The 16,058-nt window shown below is 44.2% G+C and overlaps 2 protein-coding genes across 2 annotated transcripts; one reads left to right on the top strand and one right to left on the bottom strand.

Moving 5' to 3' along the window:
- Positions 1 to 4,930: 4,930 nt before the first annotated feature.
- EAH_00009290 (hypothetical protein, conserved) lies at positions 4,931 to 7,984 on the top strand (the record flags this gene model as incomplete). The annotated part of the gene is made up of 1 exon (XM_013395366.1): positions 4,931 to 7,984. The coding sequence occupies one exon, from the start codon at positions 4,931 to 4,933 to the stop codon at positions 7,982 to 7,984; it is 3,054 nt and encodes a 1,017-aa protein (XP_013250820.1).
- A 3,075-nt stretch (positions 7,985 to 11,059) lies between these two features.
- On the bottom strand, positions 11,060 to 12,926 carry EAH_00009280 (hypothetical protein; the record flags this gene model as incomplete). The annotated part of the gene is made up of 4 exons (XM_013395365.1): positions 11,060 to 11,066; positions 11,581 to 11,657; positions 12,031 to 12,052; positions 12,796 to 12,926. 4 exons carry the CDS (start codon positions 12,924 to 12,926, stop codon positions 11,060 to 11,062), a joined length of 237 nt encoding a protein of 78 aa, XP_013250819.1.
- Positions 12,927 to 16,058: the final 3,132 nt, after the last annotated feature.

Here is a 16,058-nt window from a genome sequence, read left to right as displayed (position 1 = left end):
AGAGAGAGAGAGAGAGAGAGAGAGAGAGAGAGAGAGAGAGAGAGAGAGAGAGAGAGAGAGGCACAAGCAAAGAGCAACAGGAGGAAATATCTCCAATGCGCAGAACGCACCGAGAGACAACGATACGAGAGACACGTAGAGACAGAGAAAAAGGAAAAAAATGAATGAAGAACACCAGCACAAAGGCAGACATCTGCAACAGGCTGTGCTACGCAATATCTCTCCGACAGGCACCACAAGTCCATTTTACACTTTTGTGCGTCCGTACACTTCGGTTGATCTGAAACCTGTACGTAGTGGCAGCAGTTGCATCGGAAGGTGCAGCAGCAGAGGCGCGGCTGCTGTTGCTGCTGCTGCTCTTGCTGCTGCTGCTGTACTAAAGGCTTGGGCTTGAAGAAGGGCCACCATGAGGGATAAGGATGTGGAGACACTTCCTCGCTCCTCTAGAAGCAGCTGTGGCTGAGGTTGCTGGAACTGAAGGGGCAAAGAGGAGCGCAAGGCCGTTTTGCCACAGCCTCTGCTGCAGCTTATCCTTTACACTGCATGCATAGCCCCGCTAACACCACCTACAAGGAAGGCGGGGGGTGAGCGGGGGAGGCGCGCGTGTCGGTGCACGTGGGTGTCGTCCGAGACGCCCACATCCCAAGGCTCTGCTCCATGAGCGCATCCCCCCTTAGGTACAACAGTAGCAGCAACAGCTCAATCTCTGCTGCGGCTCCTTCTAACGCACCTCCATCCCCTCATGCTGCGCATCACAGAAAATCCACATGAGCCTCCTACACGCTCTGCTGCAGCGGCGGCAGGTCCTGGCCCCTCAAAGAAATGCGCAGTCTCCATAGTTGTTTCTACTCGGAGGGAGAGGAGGCACACAGCATGACGTAGCTGCATCTTTGGAAAGGTTGTTTTAGTGCTAGGGCTTGGGTTTGCGTACAGCTTACAGGACTAGCGGGGGACGCATAATGGTAGTTTTTGTGCGCTTGTACTGGCATAAGTAGGTGCATGCTTTCATTTCATGCATACTCGGTATACTGGAAACGCAGCAAGGATTCAGGTGATTCTGCATACGCCATGTGCGCATGCACAATCACCTTGTTATGCTTACGAGTTGTAGCAGAGAGTTGGACCACGCAGAAGGAGAATGGAAGAGTAGAAGAAGGCCTGTGCCAGGTTCCCCCTTAAAAGAAAAGGGCAGGACGTAGCGCTTCTGTGCTGTAGACCCTCAGCACGTGCCTCGTGAGAAAGAAGGGAAGGCACATTATGACATACCACGCCAAGAGCAAATGCAGGGCAGGCAACCATGAAGAGCTGCTGCAAATGCAAGTTCCAAGCTGCACTGCTGAATGGTTGGCAGACAATGGGAACACAGATGAGAAAATACCACGCGCATGCAGCCATTGCTGCTCACAAAAAGCTCAGGCAGCACAGATGGCCAGATTTAAAGGGGTCACGAACCCCCCCACTAATGAACTCTGCCGTGGAGACATCGAATGGCTGCAAAGTGCCCTAGAGCAAAGCAAAGCAAGACAGACGGGAGAGTCGGCAACAAGCGGGGAGGTAGAATTAGCCTCCACTAGCCTTCCTCAAGGTGCAAGACGCAACGCCGTCCTTAACAAGTTCCCCGCAAGGTTTCCAGCGGTGAAACGCGCGGTGACGAAAAGGGCAAAGGGAATGGAGGCCACCAGCGCCACCAGGAGAAGAGAAATAATAAACGAAATGTCGCTCAACGTGAAGGCGAAATGCTGCGAAATGAATGCCACCCCTACAAGCGTAGGCAAGTTGTAGACGGTGAAGAACATATACCACGAAGTCCACACCACCTTATCAGATACTCCCAATATCTTAAGCATGTTCTGAGGCAGAAAGAAAAAGCGCAACACCGCCCCCTCTCCACAATGGAATGAAAACACTTTTATTGCCCAAACATCATTGGAGTTAAACCTGCAGAGGCAGTCGAACCGATCCAGAGAGTGCAAACCAACATGCACTAGAAGTGGGAGACGCATATGCAGTCATATAGTAATATGGCTGTGACGCAATTTGAACCCCGTCCCCTTGTCCAGCATAATTGCCTCCACTACTTGCCAAAGAATGCAAACGAACAAGACGACGAATGGTGCAGCACTCGAATGCGGCTTTCCAGAGCGAGATATTACAGTTGCAGGGGCGAAAGGCATTGCTGACTCCCTGTGCAAAGACGCGGCGCACAAAGTACTCATCAGCCTCATATTAGTTTGACGTTTTCACATCTCAGTTCGCCACAGCTTCGGGAAAACATTAGACGGATTCTGGCTAGGGGTTAGGTGCGCACATCGCAACGAAATTCATCGCTCAAGCACAAGACGGGCGTGTGACTGCGACTGTCTCTTCAGGGTGGTCTAGAAGACGTTAAGTGCACCCGGCTCCCAAAAAAATCAAACGGATTCTACGCCCTGCGCACAGGGGTACTGACGTTTCGTAGTATGCCCTGCAATGGGCCGACCATGGCCATAATTAATCCAATTCCCATTTTCTGGGTGCGGGAGTAAAAAGCAATTGCAGAGTAGCGCATGACAAACTTGTTGATGTCTGTCCTGCTTGACTTGCGAATAATCTTTTATACGTAGGGACCGGTGGATGGAGATGAACCGAAGCTACATGTATTAGAGTGTACCCTGAGATGCATCTGACAACGAAAACACAAACGGCGCACTCTCTCCAGCAACTGCATAAGAGGCGAAGGTAGATCACACCCTGCGGCTGCTACTCGTCTCGTGAATAGACGAACTAGGCCGTATCCGGGGCCTGACAGCCATGCATGCGGCAAGTGGCGGTAAGCCTGCGATGGACCTGCGGAGAGCAGACAGCAACTAAGACAAGAAAACCAATCTCCTTTACTACTACGGGACTTGGGAAGAATGCAGGGGGAAGGAACGCAAGCTCCCGTGGGCGTTCGACAATGATCTTATGCGTGAACAAACTGGAGGGAAGCAGAAGAGAATACACCAAATTCTGAAATAACCGGATGAGGTCGCTTGATCGTTTGCGGCTGAAATGCAAATAACAAGAGCCAACATCTCGGACAAGTGTGTCTCGGTCTCCCGGACAAACGACTTCATTTGTCCTCTTCGGTTTCGTGAAAATGCTTAGGAGATTCACATTGCGCAAGGGAAAACAGTGGAACAAATATATTACGAAGAAGACAGATAAGTGCAGCTCTTCTTTATGCCGGGTGCACGTTGTAGTTCCTTCACAGCTGCAGTTCCATGGTGTTCTGCAGCTGCTATCATTGCTCACTGGGGTTGGTGTTGTATTTTCCTGCGTCTGTTGTAGTTCGCCTGTGCAACTATTCAAGCTGTTCTCTGCATGCACTGTAGTTGTTCTCTGTATGTGTTTTTGTGGTTTTCTAAAGCTGTTACACAGTTGTACTGTGCAACTGTTGTGTAGTTGTTCTCTGCAGCACCACAGTGAACTACAGGACGGGCTAGAGGGATTATTGCCTTCGCCTCTAAAACTATCCCCTTTTATTGAGCGCCTCAAAATGCAATCGGAAAGAACGGGGAGCAGTCCAGTCAGCAAACCATTAGGCGCGCCTGCAACAACGCGCTGCAGATCTGCAGCTGCAACAGCAGAGTCGCCCCCAGCTTCCCATCGTATTACCATATCCTTTCTTCGTTCGTTGAGTGACCAGTTAGAAGTATATGATTCTAATTGAGGTAATACCATAATACTAGAAGAAGTATATACTCGAACTACTTCCCGGCTAAACTTCCCTTAGTTTTTCTAAGAAACACACTTCCCTTCTCGCCAGTTTTTGTAGAGTGTGCGCTGCTTAGGGGCGAGGGCGAGGGGGCAGAGCAGATGTAGTATGGCCGGCGACAAGCTAGTACGCGTATCCTGACTTAGCTGCAGGTCAGCTATGTTTAGGAGCTGTTAACATTGCCACCGCATGCAGCCAATGGGTCTTCGCCGTAGTTGTACTTGAGGGTTTCGCGCACCGCTAGTTGGAGAAATTAGAGCTTCAACTAATGAAGCAGGTTCAGGAACTTGTTCCGCTGTGAAGAGGACATCTAGAAAGTGGGAAAGAGGCTAAATACAATTCTGTGCATTCATTTTTTTAGGTGGTTAGCTACTGCAACTTGAATAGCTACTGGATCTATAGCTGCGACCTGCGCCGCGCGTTCGCTTTCTTGTACTCTGTTGGGTGAATTAAGCTGTATTTTCTTCGTACATTTGATTTTATCTAAAAAGAAATTAATTTAAGTGCAATAGGGCTTATGGAGGTAAGCAGCATATATGCGGAACCCCACAGCCCCTCTCCCAAGAGGAGGAAGAGGGTTTTTGCCGCGATATCTTATAGAAAATGAAACCTAATGGACTATTTGAATTATAATAGAAATTTTGATTGATTCAGAGGGGAGAAAAGCTCAAGAATTCAAAGAGGGAGAAGATACACTCGCTAGCGCAGATCCCCCGCAGCTGTTCCTAGCCAGTGCTTGGGTATAGGTTAGCTGGTTTTTCTTTGGACTATTGTGTATAAAACTGAGTTTAAACGGTATATTTTGAACGAAATGTAAACGTAGAAACAATTAAAACGCGTATAAAGAGGGTTGTTATCGATTTATAAGGATAAATATTGAGTTAATGTAGAAGCCCCATATCAGTGGCGGCTGGCCACAGAGCCGCAGGAACTGCAAGCTCCATCGAACTGACCAGCTTCCTCTTGTGCGTTTTTCTTGCACTGTTTCTCCTCATTTTTAAGTTTACCCGCGGGGAAAAGAGTTTGTCCCATTTTTATTCATTTAATTGCGTTTTTCCCTCGCATTTTTGAAACAGGGTTTCAACTGTAGGCGCTCTCCGGCGCTTCGGCGCCGCCCCCGCCAGGCCTTGTATCCCTTACCACCCCCCCCCTTATTCTTTTCCTTTTTATTTAAATATTGAATTTATGTTTAAAATGTACGAACAAAAAGGTGAGCAACAATCATCATCTGCATCTGCAATGCCGCAGCTGCGGAGAGGGGCACGCAGTTCTCCGGTGCTGCTGCTTCAGCAGCAACAGCGGGCGCATCGCCGTCTGCCTCTGGTGTTGCTGCTGCTGCTCTCGCTGCTCCTTTGCCGCTGCAATCTCGCAGCGGCAGCACAAAATTTAGATGGAGTTGGCGGGGAGGCAGGGGAGTTTGAAGAAAATGGGGTTGTAACTACAGGACAACCTGAAGGAGCTCCTGCAGCAGTAGATGTTGCAGCTCCTACAGCAGGATCTGTCCCTCTGGATGATAACATGGGAGATGTTGTGGAGCTTCAAGGCGCTGCAGCATCAGACAAAAGTGCAAAATGGAAGAAATTCGCTCCTGCTGCTGCTTTGCTGATAGTGCTGGGTCTTATTTTAGCAGGTCTGTTCGGTGGCGGTGCTGCTGAGGAGACAAAGGAACCCGTAAAGGTAGAGGGAGAAGAGGAAGAAGAAACTCCTAGGGGCGAAGACGAGAAAAAAGAAACTCCAACAACAGAGCCGGCAGCTGGAGAAACCTCGCCTACACCTACAGAGGGAGAAGAGCAGCAGCAAGAAGAGACACCATGGGGGCCCCCAGAGCAGCAGGAGCAGGAGCCGGAGCCGCAGCAGCCGGAGCCGCAGCAGCCGGAGCCGCAGCAGGAAGAAGAAGAACAGCAGCCAACACAACCAGAACTGCAGCCAGGGGAAGGAGAAGGTGAAGAAGAGGAAGAAGAGGAAGAAGAAGAAGAAGTTGACGAGGAGGCCATTGCTGAGCAATCATATAGATTACAGACGTTTCGTGGCTGCTTCTTCCCTGCTTCTAGTTTAGATACTGCTCTTGGTTTACCAGAGTCTGCCGCTCTGGTAGCTGACCTAGAGCAAGCTATTCAAGGTGGAATGATGTATAGGGATCTTGCTTTGGCCGGAGATGCAGGCGCACTTGCTGCTTTTGGTCGTGCTAATGATGAAGCATCCGGCATTGTTGCTGGTTTGGATGATTTGGCTAGACAGACACTCGTTGCTCTCGTACAGAAAGCAGAGGAATGCCCTGGTGCAGCAGAAACAGCAGATGCAGCTGTTGCTGCTCGGCCATTAGAGCAGACAGGGGCTGCCGGATATGTAGAAGCGTGGGAGCAGCTTCTAGGTATATGCGAGACCGGCATAAGTTTCTGGAGAGGTGAAGCTTCTTCTGTTGCTGAGACGCTGCTGCTTCACCCTCCGCTGCAGCCGGGTGAGAAGGAGCCATCTATGAACTGGGTTCTCGTTGCAGATCGTGTTGGTGTTGATGCAGCGAACCGTTCTTTAGATGAGCAGGACACAATATCAGAGGTAGCAAGGCGGTTGCAGGAAACAGCTCTTCAGCTGTTGAAGCATCATAACTTAGGTACCCTGGAAGCGCAGCTAGTGAAGGTAGCAGCACAGGAAGAGGTCTGTGCTCTGATGCTGGAAGGAGTAGAACATAGAAAGAAGCAGCAAGGTGCGACAGTTGAAGATGATAGTGATCTGCAACGATGGCTTTGGAGACAAAAGGGCTGCCGAGAGTCATTAGATGCCCTGCAGCAGCACCTGGGGAGTGTGCACTCCGCAGGTGGCTTTTCAGAAGCAAACAGAGCAGTAGAAGCAGCAGAAGAAGCACTAAGTCACCTAAACGAAATGCTTACTACACAAATGGATGAGCTTATTGGTTTCTTTGGTGAAGCAGGCCCGCCGACTGTATCAGAGCTTCTGCAGGAACAGCTACACCCAGGAGAACCAGTAACTCCAGACGAAATGCTGGCGCAATTACCTGCGTCTTTGGGCGGCTTTGATGCAGCAGCAGAGCACACAGAACAGCTGCTAGAGGGTCTCTTCGCTAGTTGTGAAGTACAGCTGGGAGGTATGGGGGCTGTGCCGTGGATGCCTCAGGCGGTTTTGGAGACAATGGGGCAGCAGCTTGGGGCTATAATGAAGCAAACACAGGTAAAGAAAGACGCATTAATAACGCTTGTCGGAGATATACAAAAGAAAGATGATGTAGGTGTTCTATTGGCTTCTACAGAGGTAGCTACAAAAGCAGCTGCGATGTATGGCCAACAGCGTAGTGCTGTTTGGCAGCTGCAGCAGGACATAGATGCATTGGAACTTATGAATGTGATGGTGTCAAGTACAAAGGGATCAGTTGAAGAGGCTCTAGATGCAATGGCAGGGATGAAGGTTTTATCTCCTGAGGAGCAAGAATTGGCAGCGCAATTAGAAGAGAAGATGGATGCCGCATATAAAGCAGCAACTTCAGCAACAACCCTTGCTGATGCTTTATCTGCCGGTTCTCAATATATAAATGCAGGAAGAAAGCAACATGATCTTATTACAAAGGCTGTTCTTACTGATACGCTTAGACGAGCAGACGAAGCTGCAGCAGGAGGCACAAGCCTACCTTTTCCATCACCTAGGAGAGTGTCTACAAGACCAACGATGCCGCCACCACCCCCCCCACCACCAACGCATTCTTCTGAACAAGCCTCTGAAGGCGTTGGAGGGCAGCAGCAGGAGCAGGGACAGGATGACGAAGCAGCAGAAGCGGCCACAGCAGCAGAAGGCGCCACCACCGCAGCACAAGAAGCCGCCACCACCGCAGGGGAAGCAGCAGCAGGGCCAGAAGCACAAGGAGATAAACAAGCAACGTCAGCTGAGTCTGAGGAGGGAGGTGGATGGCATGAACGGGGTGAAGGAGAAGGAGCAACGAGTGCACAAGAGGATATGTCAGTTTTCTCCACACAAGAAACACCTCCTCAAGACCCAGAACGCATAGCAGGACCGGTGAATCCAGATGAAGAAGCAGGCAATGAAGACGAATCAGGATTGGAGGAGCCGCCAATACAACCACAATCAGCAGTAACAGTAGGAGGAAGAGGTTTCCCGCCGAGCGCGGCACTGCAAATGCTGTCACAACCTGGAGGGCAAGACGACGACGAAGACGAAGGAGGAGTTTGGGGCGACGAGGACGCCGATTGGGAGGAAGACGGTGGTGAATCCGCTGCATAAACATAAGTCAAAACAGCAAAAGCAGCAGCAATAGCAGCAGCTGCTGCAACACAACCTAAAGACAAAACCACAGCAGCCGTGGAGACAGAAGACCCCAAAGTGACACCACACAGCTGAAGCAAGGGACATATATATATATATATATATAAATGAATATATATATATATATATAGTAGAGGGTGAAGAGGGGGCCTAATTGCACTCAGTGGCAAGAAGTAAAAACAAAAGGAAAAAGTATAAAGGGGAAAAAAGAAGCAAAAATACCGAAGAAAAGAAAACGAAGATGTCTCGGTGCATGGAGAAGAAGTGTCTCAGAGCAGCAGCAGCAGCAGCAGCAGCACCAGGAGCAACAGCACAACAGCAGAGATGACGCAGCGGGAGAGAGGAGTAGAGACACACTGCAATACAGTAGTATTGCTGGTTGCAGCTTGTTGTAAAGCAAAGGAGGCTTTGCTTGTTCGTAGCTGCTGCACAGAGGAGACACGAGAAAGAAAAAGAGACAAACATAGGGATATATACAGAGGCAGCGATGGAGGAGACAAACACCAGCAGGAGACAGGTGGCGTTTTAAACAGGGACCATCGCAAGAAGAAGCATTTGCAAACAGCTTGCTTCTGTTTGCGTCTGAGGTGTATCTTCATCAGCAGCTGCTTCTTTTATTTCTTTATTTATTTATTTCTTTCTTTGTTTCTTTCCTTCTAAGGGATAAACAGCCGTTTGCTTGCTGTTCAGTAACAGGGCGTACTTTGTACATCTACCGGTATTCCTCTTGGAGAAATACAGTATATATTATATATATGAAGTATATAATATATGTATTATATATAATATATAATGCATATTATATATAATAACATATATATTATATATAACGTATATTGTATATATTATATATTATATATATAATATATATTATCTATATAATACTATATAGATAGTCCATATTATATATAATGTATATTCTATGTACATTATAGGTGTGGTAAATGGTTTCACGTTTTTGTTAAGTTCCGTGTATATATACGTATATATACATATATATATATATATACATATATAAATATATATATATATATTTATATACATATATATATGTGCATGCATGTATGTATGTATCTGTGTACATATGTATGTATATATAAAATATATCTACTTATACATATTTTGTGTATGTATATTTGCATATATGTATATATATGTATATATGCACATATATACATGTCTATATCTATATATTTTTATATATGGATATATGTACATATAAAAGAAAAGCTATACTGCATACAGAATATATATTATATATATTTTTATATAATATATATTTTGTATATACTGTATTATTGTAAGACAACATGCAGGTGCAGCAACTGTCTAACCGTTTACTTCATTTGCATTAGATGCAGTATTTGTCTTCATACACCTCTTAAACAAGAATAAAGAAATAAATAGAGGAATAGAGAATATATAAATAAACAAATCAACGCTAGGAGCAAACCCCTGACATCTTGCTGCAGCAGCAGCATATGAATAAACCCCTAGCATTGTGCTGTTGCAGCAGCGATAGATATATAAGAAATGAGTAGCACAGGAAGAGAAACAGAAAGAGACAAACAAAAAAATTATTCATCCATTTAAATTGGACGCATGCAATAAACAAACAAATACAAGAGAAGGCAGCCAAGCATTAGGAAGGCAGTATACAGAGACAACAGAATAAGCAGTGCATGCAAACAAAACAAACGGCAACAAACGAAAGTGAAAAACAAACAAGAAAATAACAAAGAAGGAAAAACTGCCAACAGCAAATCTCCGTTGGAGACGACAGCGAAAATATGAATACGCACTGTCAAGATGCGTCTGCAGCATCGGTAGTTAATGCAAAATAAAAAGAATAAAATGTACAGGAGGGAGGGTAAGCCGGCATACCCGTATTGAAAATAAAAGGAAAAGGTTTTCAGACAAAATAAAACAAATGTCGTTGATGCTCTCGCGTGGTGTTTTATGAAAGTATTATTCTGCGGTGTACAGATAGGGAGGCACTTTTTTTCTGTTTCTCCCTCTCCGGACGGCCATCAATTAGCTCTTTTCCTTGCCCTTTCACTGCACTGTCTGTCTACCTCCTTGTTTGTCTCCTTATCTGTGTTTTTGTCTCCCTGTCTGCTTGCCTTTATATGCCTCGTTGTTTCTGTTCATTTGTCTTTATCTTGTTGTCTCTCCTTATCTCTGTCCATTTGTCTCCTTGTTTGTATCATTTTCTGTCTATTTGTATATTTATTTGCAAACAAGGAGACAATCAGACAGTCTCTGATTGTCTCCTTGTTTGCTTCCTCTCCTGTCTCTGTATCTCTGTTTATTTGTCTCTCTGTGGTTGTCTCTAACTGTCTGCTTGCCTCCTTGTTTGTATCTTGATCTCTCTTTCTATTTGTGTCCTTGTCTGTCTCCTTTTCATCCTATATATATAGCTAGCCAGTTGGCTAACTAGCTAGCCATCCAAAACAGTACGAGAGGAGCATTCATCTCTTCAAACGGAAGTTGGTTGATACCAGCTTAAACGCCCCGTCGGCACACCGCCTGCCCAGCTAGATAGCTAGCTATCTAGACAGCTAGCTAGCTAGTTAGCTAGCTAGCTGGGCAGCTAGTTAGCTAGCTAGCGGGGCAGCTAGCTAGCTGGGAAGCTATGCATGCCCGCTGCGGGAGTGTTTGTTTATTACCTGTTACCTGCTGTACGACAGAAGGGTAGCTAGCTATTTAGCTAGCTGGTTAGCTAGCTAGCCGCTGTTATTCAGTTTTGTTTATCGCGTAGGAAGATTTCTGTGGGTTTGCCTGCAGGCTGTCCCGTTGCAGAAGCAGCAGCAGCAGCAGCAGCAGCATCGTTGGTATGCTGCGCATGCTGCTCCGGTCTTAAAGGATAGAGATTTTGTACATGAGGGTCTTGATGAATCTGTGTGCAATAATTACAAGGAAGAAAAGGAGCACCCGTTGGGCAACCTGCACATGACCCCACAAGTGATGCTGCAGCCGGAATTCCTGTATGTACACCTGGGTCTCTTCCGTTGTGAGAGCGGCAGCTGCCCTTCATCTTCTAAACAGCACACAAACAAACAAAATAAAAAAATGAATTAATAAATAGGGGAAATGCATTTAAAACGCTAGTTATGCCCCTTTCAATATATCAATGTGTGTGTGTGTGTGTGTGTGTGTGTGTGTGTGCATTGATAAATACATATCAATATTTATAAATCTACATATATACACGTATATATATATATATATACATATATAATTGCGTATATATATATATATATATATATATACAAATGTGCACACACACATCCACACTCAACTCCTAAACAAAACATTGAAGAGAGCAGCAGCTGCTGCGCTCCTAAAGAACGCATGCACGCACTCAATACATTTCTTCTTCTGCATGTATGCATGCAGAAGAAGAAGAACTGTATTGATTTCTATATACAGGTATACAGAAACAATACAAACGGTAAGACGCAGCAGCAGCTAGCAGCAGATAGACAGACGCTGATGATGTACTAACAAAGAAGAGTTGGGGCTTAGGGTTTTATTATAAGGAGTAAACTCACTGAAACAAATCAACAATAGAAAAGAAGGAAAAAAGAGAGCGAATAGCCCTTAATTGACAAGGAAGACAATGAATGACCTGCAAAAGGAGAAAAACAACAATAAAATCACCATTGTTTAGGGTTAATTAGGGTTTATTAGGGTTTATTAGGGTTTATGAGGGTTTGTGAGGGTTTATGAGGGTTTATGAGGGTTTATTAGAATTTATGAATATGCAGGGTTTCTAAATGTTTGCTAGGGTTCAAGTGGCAAGTAGCACATATGCTCCTTCGCCTCCTGTGCTCGATTAAAAGCATTAAATGACTTGACTAGGGTAAGAAATGAAGAATAAACAGCAAAGAAAACGAAGAAAACTCGAATAAGATAAGCCATAAGCGGTTGCTGCTTCTTTTTGCATATTTGCGGAAAGGAGGAAAAGTGATGGAATAAAGAGCATAATATGCCATACATACCTCGATAAATGAGAGAAAAGAACTTTAATAAGTCAATAAAGTGTAAATAAAATAAAATGATTCATAGAACACCTCAGGTTTCCTCTGCTTTCCTTCCTCTTATCGACGGTTAGCTGTTCGGTTGAAGTGTGTTGATGAACGGAAGATGGGGGGGTTGTTGCTTGTTGTTCTCCTCTGCATTTTTATTGTTTTATTCATTTACTTCAGGTATTAAAAGGTATTCTAAAGGTATTTTCCCCTCGTTTTCCCCCTTTCCTTCTCAAACTTACACTCCAATGGCGGCCTCTCTGATACAGCGCCTCACCTTCTGGTTCACCGGTGAGGGTTTAGGGTTGAGGGTTTAGGATTTAGGGAACGCCGCGATATAACGGGGTTTGTTAGCAACGCTTTTGTGATTAAATTAACTCCATTTGGCCTCAAAGGAAGGCATCATCAGCAGCAGCAACAGTACCTGCAGCAACAGGAGGAGGAGCAGCAGCAGCAAGTCGATACTGTGCTGCTACTGCTGCTACTGCTGCTGCCTTGGTGCAAAATAGCAGTAGAACTCATAGAAAACACAGATAGAAGGGAAGAAGACGCAGGATCCACGCAGAAACAAACCCTAAACACTAAACCCTTGATAACAGCCCGCAGCGGGAAGAGGCACTGGGAAAACCCCCCAAACCCTAAACCCTAGACCGTAAACCATAAAACTTCAGCCTTAAACCCTAAACCTCAAGCTTCACACGCCCCCACTGGGCTACACAGTTGAGACTGGGCCCCGACACTGCCAGCTTTCCGTGCATCATTTCGCTGCTTTTGCTGCTGTTGCTGCTGCCGCTGCTGCTGCTGCTGTTGTCGTTGGTGCTGCTGCTACAGGTGTGGAGAATCCCCCCCAGGTGCCTCACCCTTCCCATATTCGCCCCATTATTCTGGAAGCGCGCGCCATGCTCAACATCAGTAAGCCTAAACCCTAAACCCTAAACCCTGGCTAGCCTCTGTGTTAGTTTGCAGTCCTCGGTGGTTTTCCTCTATTTTTTGTTTTTTTTATTTGCATTGTTCTATTTTTAAAACCTTATTTGTTTAATGTGCTGAACAGAAGCCGCCCTGCAGTGGTTTTTGGTTTTTCTTCATGGTTTGTCTTCTGTAAATAATGCAATAATCCAATTAAATGCATAAAATATGATTATATAATTGTACATATGCATATATATATATATATGTATATATATATATATGTACTATGTGTATGAGTCCGAATATAATGTAATAAGCATATAAATGTGCTTTAAGTAGTAATAGATTTAATCTCAATTATATTTATTTGTTTATTGCCTTTGTTTGTAATACAGAGCAGAAGCTCCCGGAAAATATGAGTAGAGAAGAAATAATAAAACTTGTAAATGATTCTGTTACCGACGAGCAGCTGCAAGCGCATGCATTGATGGCGATGAAAGAACAGTTGGGGCTGACATTTGATGCTAAACTTAATCCAAACATGCCCGAACCTAAGTACCTAGGCTCAACTCTCTAAAAAAATAAACAGCAGTAGTAGTAGCAGCAGCAGCAGCAGCACAAGAAGCAGCTGCTGCACCAGCAACGGAACTGGAAGCACAAGCGGAAGCAACAGCAGCAGCTGCAACACTAGCAGCAGCAGCAACCGCAACAGCAACAGAATCAAAAGGAAGACATACAGGAAGGGAGCAGAAAACAAATATATTTATTTAGGTGGCTTCTACTCTGTTGCAGAGACAACAAGAAAATAAGTGAAACAGAAGAAAAAACAAAACTGCAGCAGCAGAAGCAGCAGCAACAGCGGAGTTGGGGCTGCAAGCATGCACCAACGCATGCAAACATCGGAACGAAATCATTTAAACGCGCAGTAAACTAAAGAGAGACCTTATTAAGGTGTACGTGCACCTGAACCCCACACGGTGTATATACACCAGGCTTACGGTGTATGTACACCTGATGCAGCGCAGGGAAGAGCTATTGTGTGTTTGCAGTTGGTTTAGTGTTTATGTACGTCTTATTTAAGGTATATGCAGCACACCTTGTTCTCTCACAGTGTCCGTACACCTCGTTTGGGGTCTATGTTTGTACAACATATAGAGTATACATATATATATATATATATATACATATATATATATATCTACCTGGTTTTGGGTGCTATGTATGTACGCACACCTTATCTCGTTTGAGGTGTATGTACGTACAGCTGGTTGGTGTTGGGTGTATATTTATTCTTTCGGCGAGGAATTCGGGGCCTCGGAGTTTAACTAGAACCGCCGTTTTGGTTACAGGTCTATATGCAGGTCGAACACAAGAGGAAAAGTGATATATATATGTATATATACATATATATATATATCTATATGTATATATATATATACATATATATATATGTATATATACATATAGATATATAGACATATAGTTATATATATATATATATATATATATATATATGTACATATAGTTATATATGTACATATATATGTAGTGAGAGATAGATAGATATATAGATATTCATATATAGATGTATATATTCACATATATGTAAATATATGAATGTATGTATATATGTATATTTATATATTTGCTGGTGGTAGTAGGCAGGAGGTAGTAATTAAGACAGAAGAAGTGCTGTAGATGGAAGAGGAGACAAGAAGAAAAGAAAGAAGGTAAACAGAAAACAAACAAATGCAGCGAACAGAGACAGACAAGCCCCATCACCTGTTAAGGAAGGCATCCACAGAAACATACCTTCATAGATTAATATATATATATATATGTAGGATATATATATTTAGATATAAATAATACAGATATGTGTAGTATATGTGTTTTGTAGGTGCATATAATATATATACATATACACATATATATATATATATATATACATATATATATATATATATAATGGGTGTATATGTGCACAGATACTTCATTTGGATTTGTGCACGCGTAGTTAGATATTCAAGTGTATAAACATATACCTAGTATACATATATATATATATATATATGTATATATATGCATATATACATGTATAATATATATATATATATATAGATGCATATTTAAACATTTTTATAGGTATGGACCTATCTAGATGAATAAGATGCGGATAGAGGAGAGGAAGAAATACCGAAAGAGAAACAAAAGAAATAATAAAGAGACGCAAAGAAAACCAAAAGACAACCCCCCAACTCTGTTAGCAACAAACATTAACTGCTGCAGCTGCTGCTGTTGCATTTGCTGCTGCTGCTGCTGTTGCTGTTGCATTTGCTGCTGCCGTTGCTACTGCTGTTGCAGCTGCGGCTGCTGCTGCTGGGTGCTGAAGAGGCCCTTTAGCCTCAGCACGATAAAGAGCAGCAACAACAGACTACAGCAATACCATTAGCAGCAGCAGCAACACGCAAATGAACAGCAGCAGCATAAAAACGAGTAGCAGCAGCAACAGAAGAAGTATAAGATGCAGCAGCAGCGGCAGCGGAAGCAGCAGATGCAACAGCAATACAATACGAAGCAGCAGCAGCAGCAGCAGCAAACATAGAAAACACGAAGTGCTGTTAAAGAAGATTGCCCGCTGGACTGCAGCAAGCCTTAAACACTATTCCTTAAACCCTAAACCCTAAAACCTAAACCCTAAACCCTGAACTCTAAACCCTAAACCCTAAACCCTTAGTGCTAATCCCTAAACCCGATAATCTACCATAAGACCCGTAGCCTTAAACCCTTAACCCTATATCCTAACTTGAACGCTTAAGCCTTACTTATCCTTAAACCCTAAACCCTAAACCCTAGGGCCCAAACCCTAAACCTTTATCCGTAGACATTAAAACTTACATCTTAAGTCCTTAACCTTAAACCCTAGACCTTAAACACTAAACCCTAAACCCTAGGACTCTGAAATACTAACCCTCGATGAGCCCATCGTATTAAACACTGAGCGGAGCCCTCTGGTGCGATGAAGACCCTAATTAAAAAAAATAAAAATAAAAATATATAATTATAATTAAACATTCTATTTTATATTATTG

Source organism: Eimeria acervulina, genomic scaffold (genome assembly GCF_000499425.1).
Source record: "Eimeria acervulina Houghton genomic scaffold, Eah_scaff46, whole genome shotgun sequence".
NCBI lineage: Eukaryota > Apicomplexa > Conoidasida > Eucoccidiorida > Eimeriidae > Eimeria > Eimeria acervulina.
This window is presented reverse-complemented; position numbering and strand designations above follow the sequence as displayed.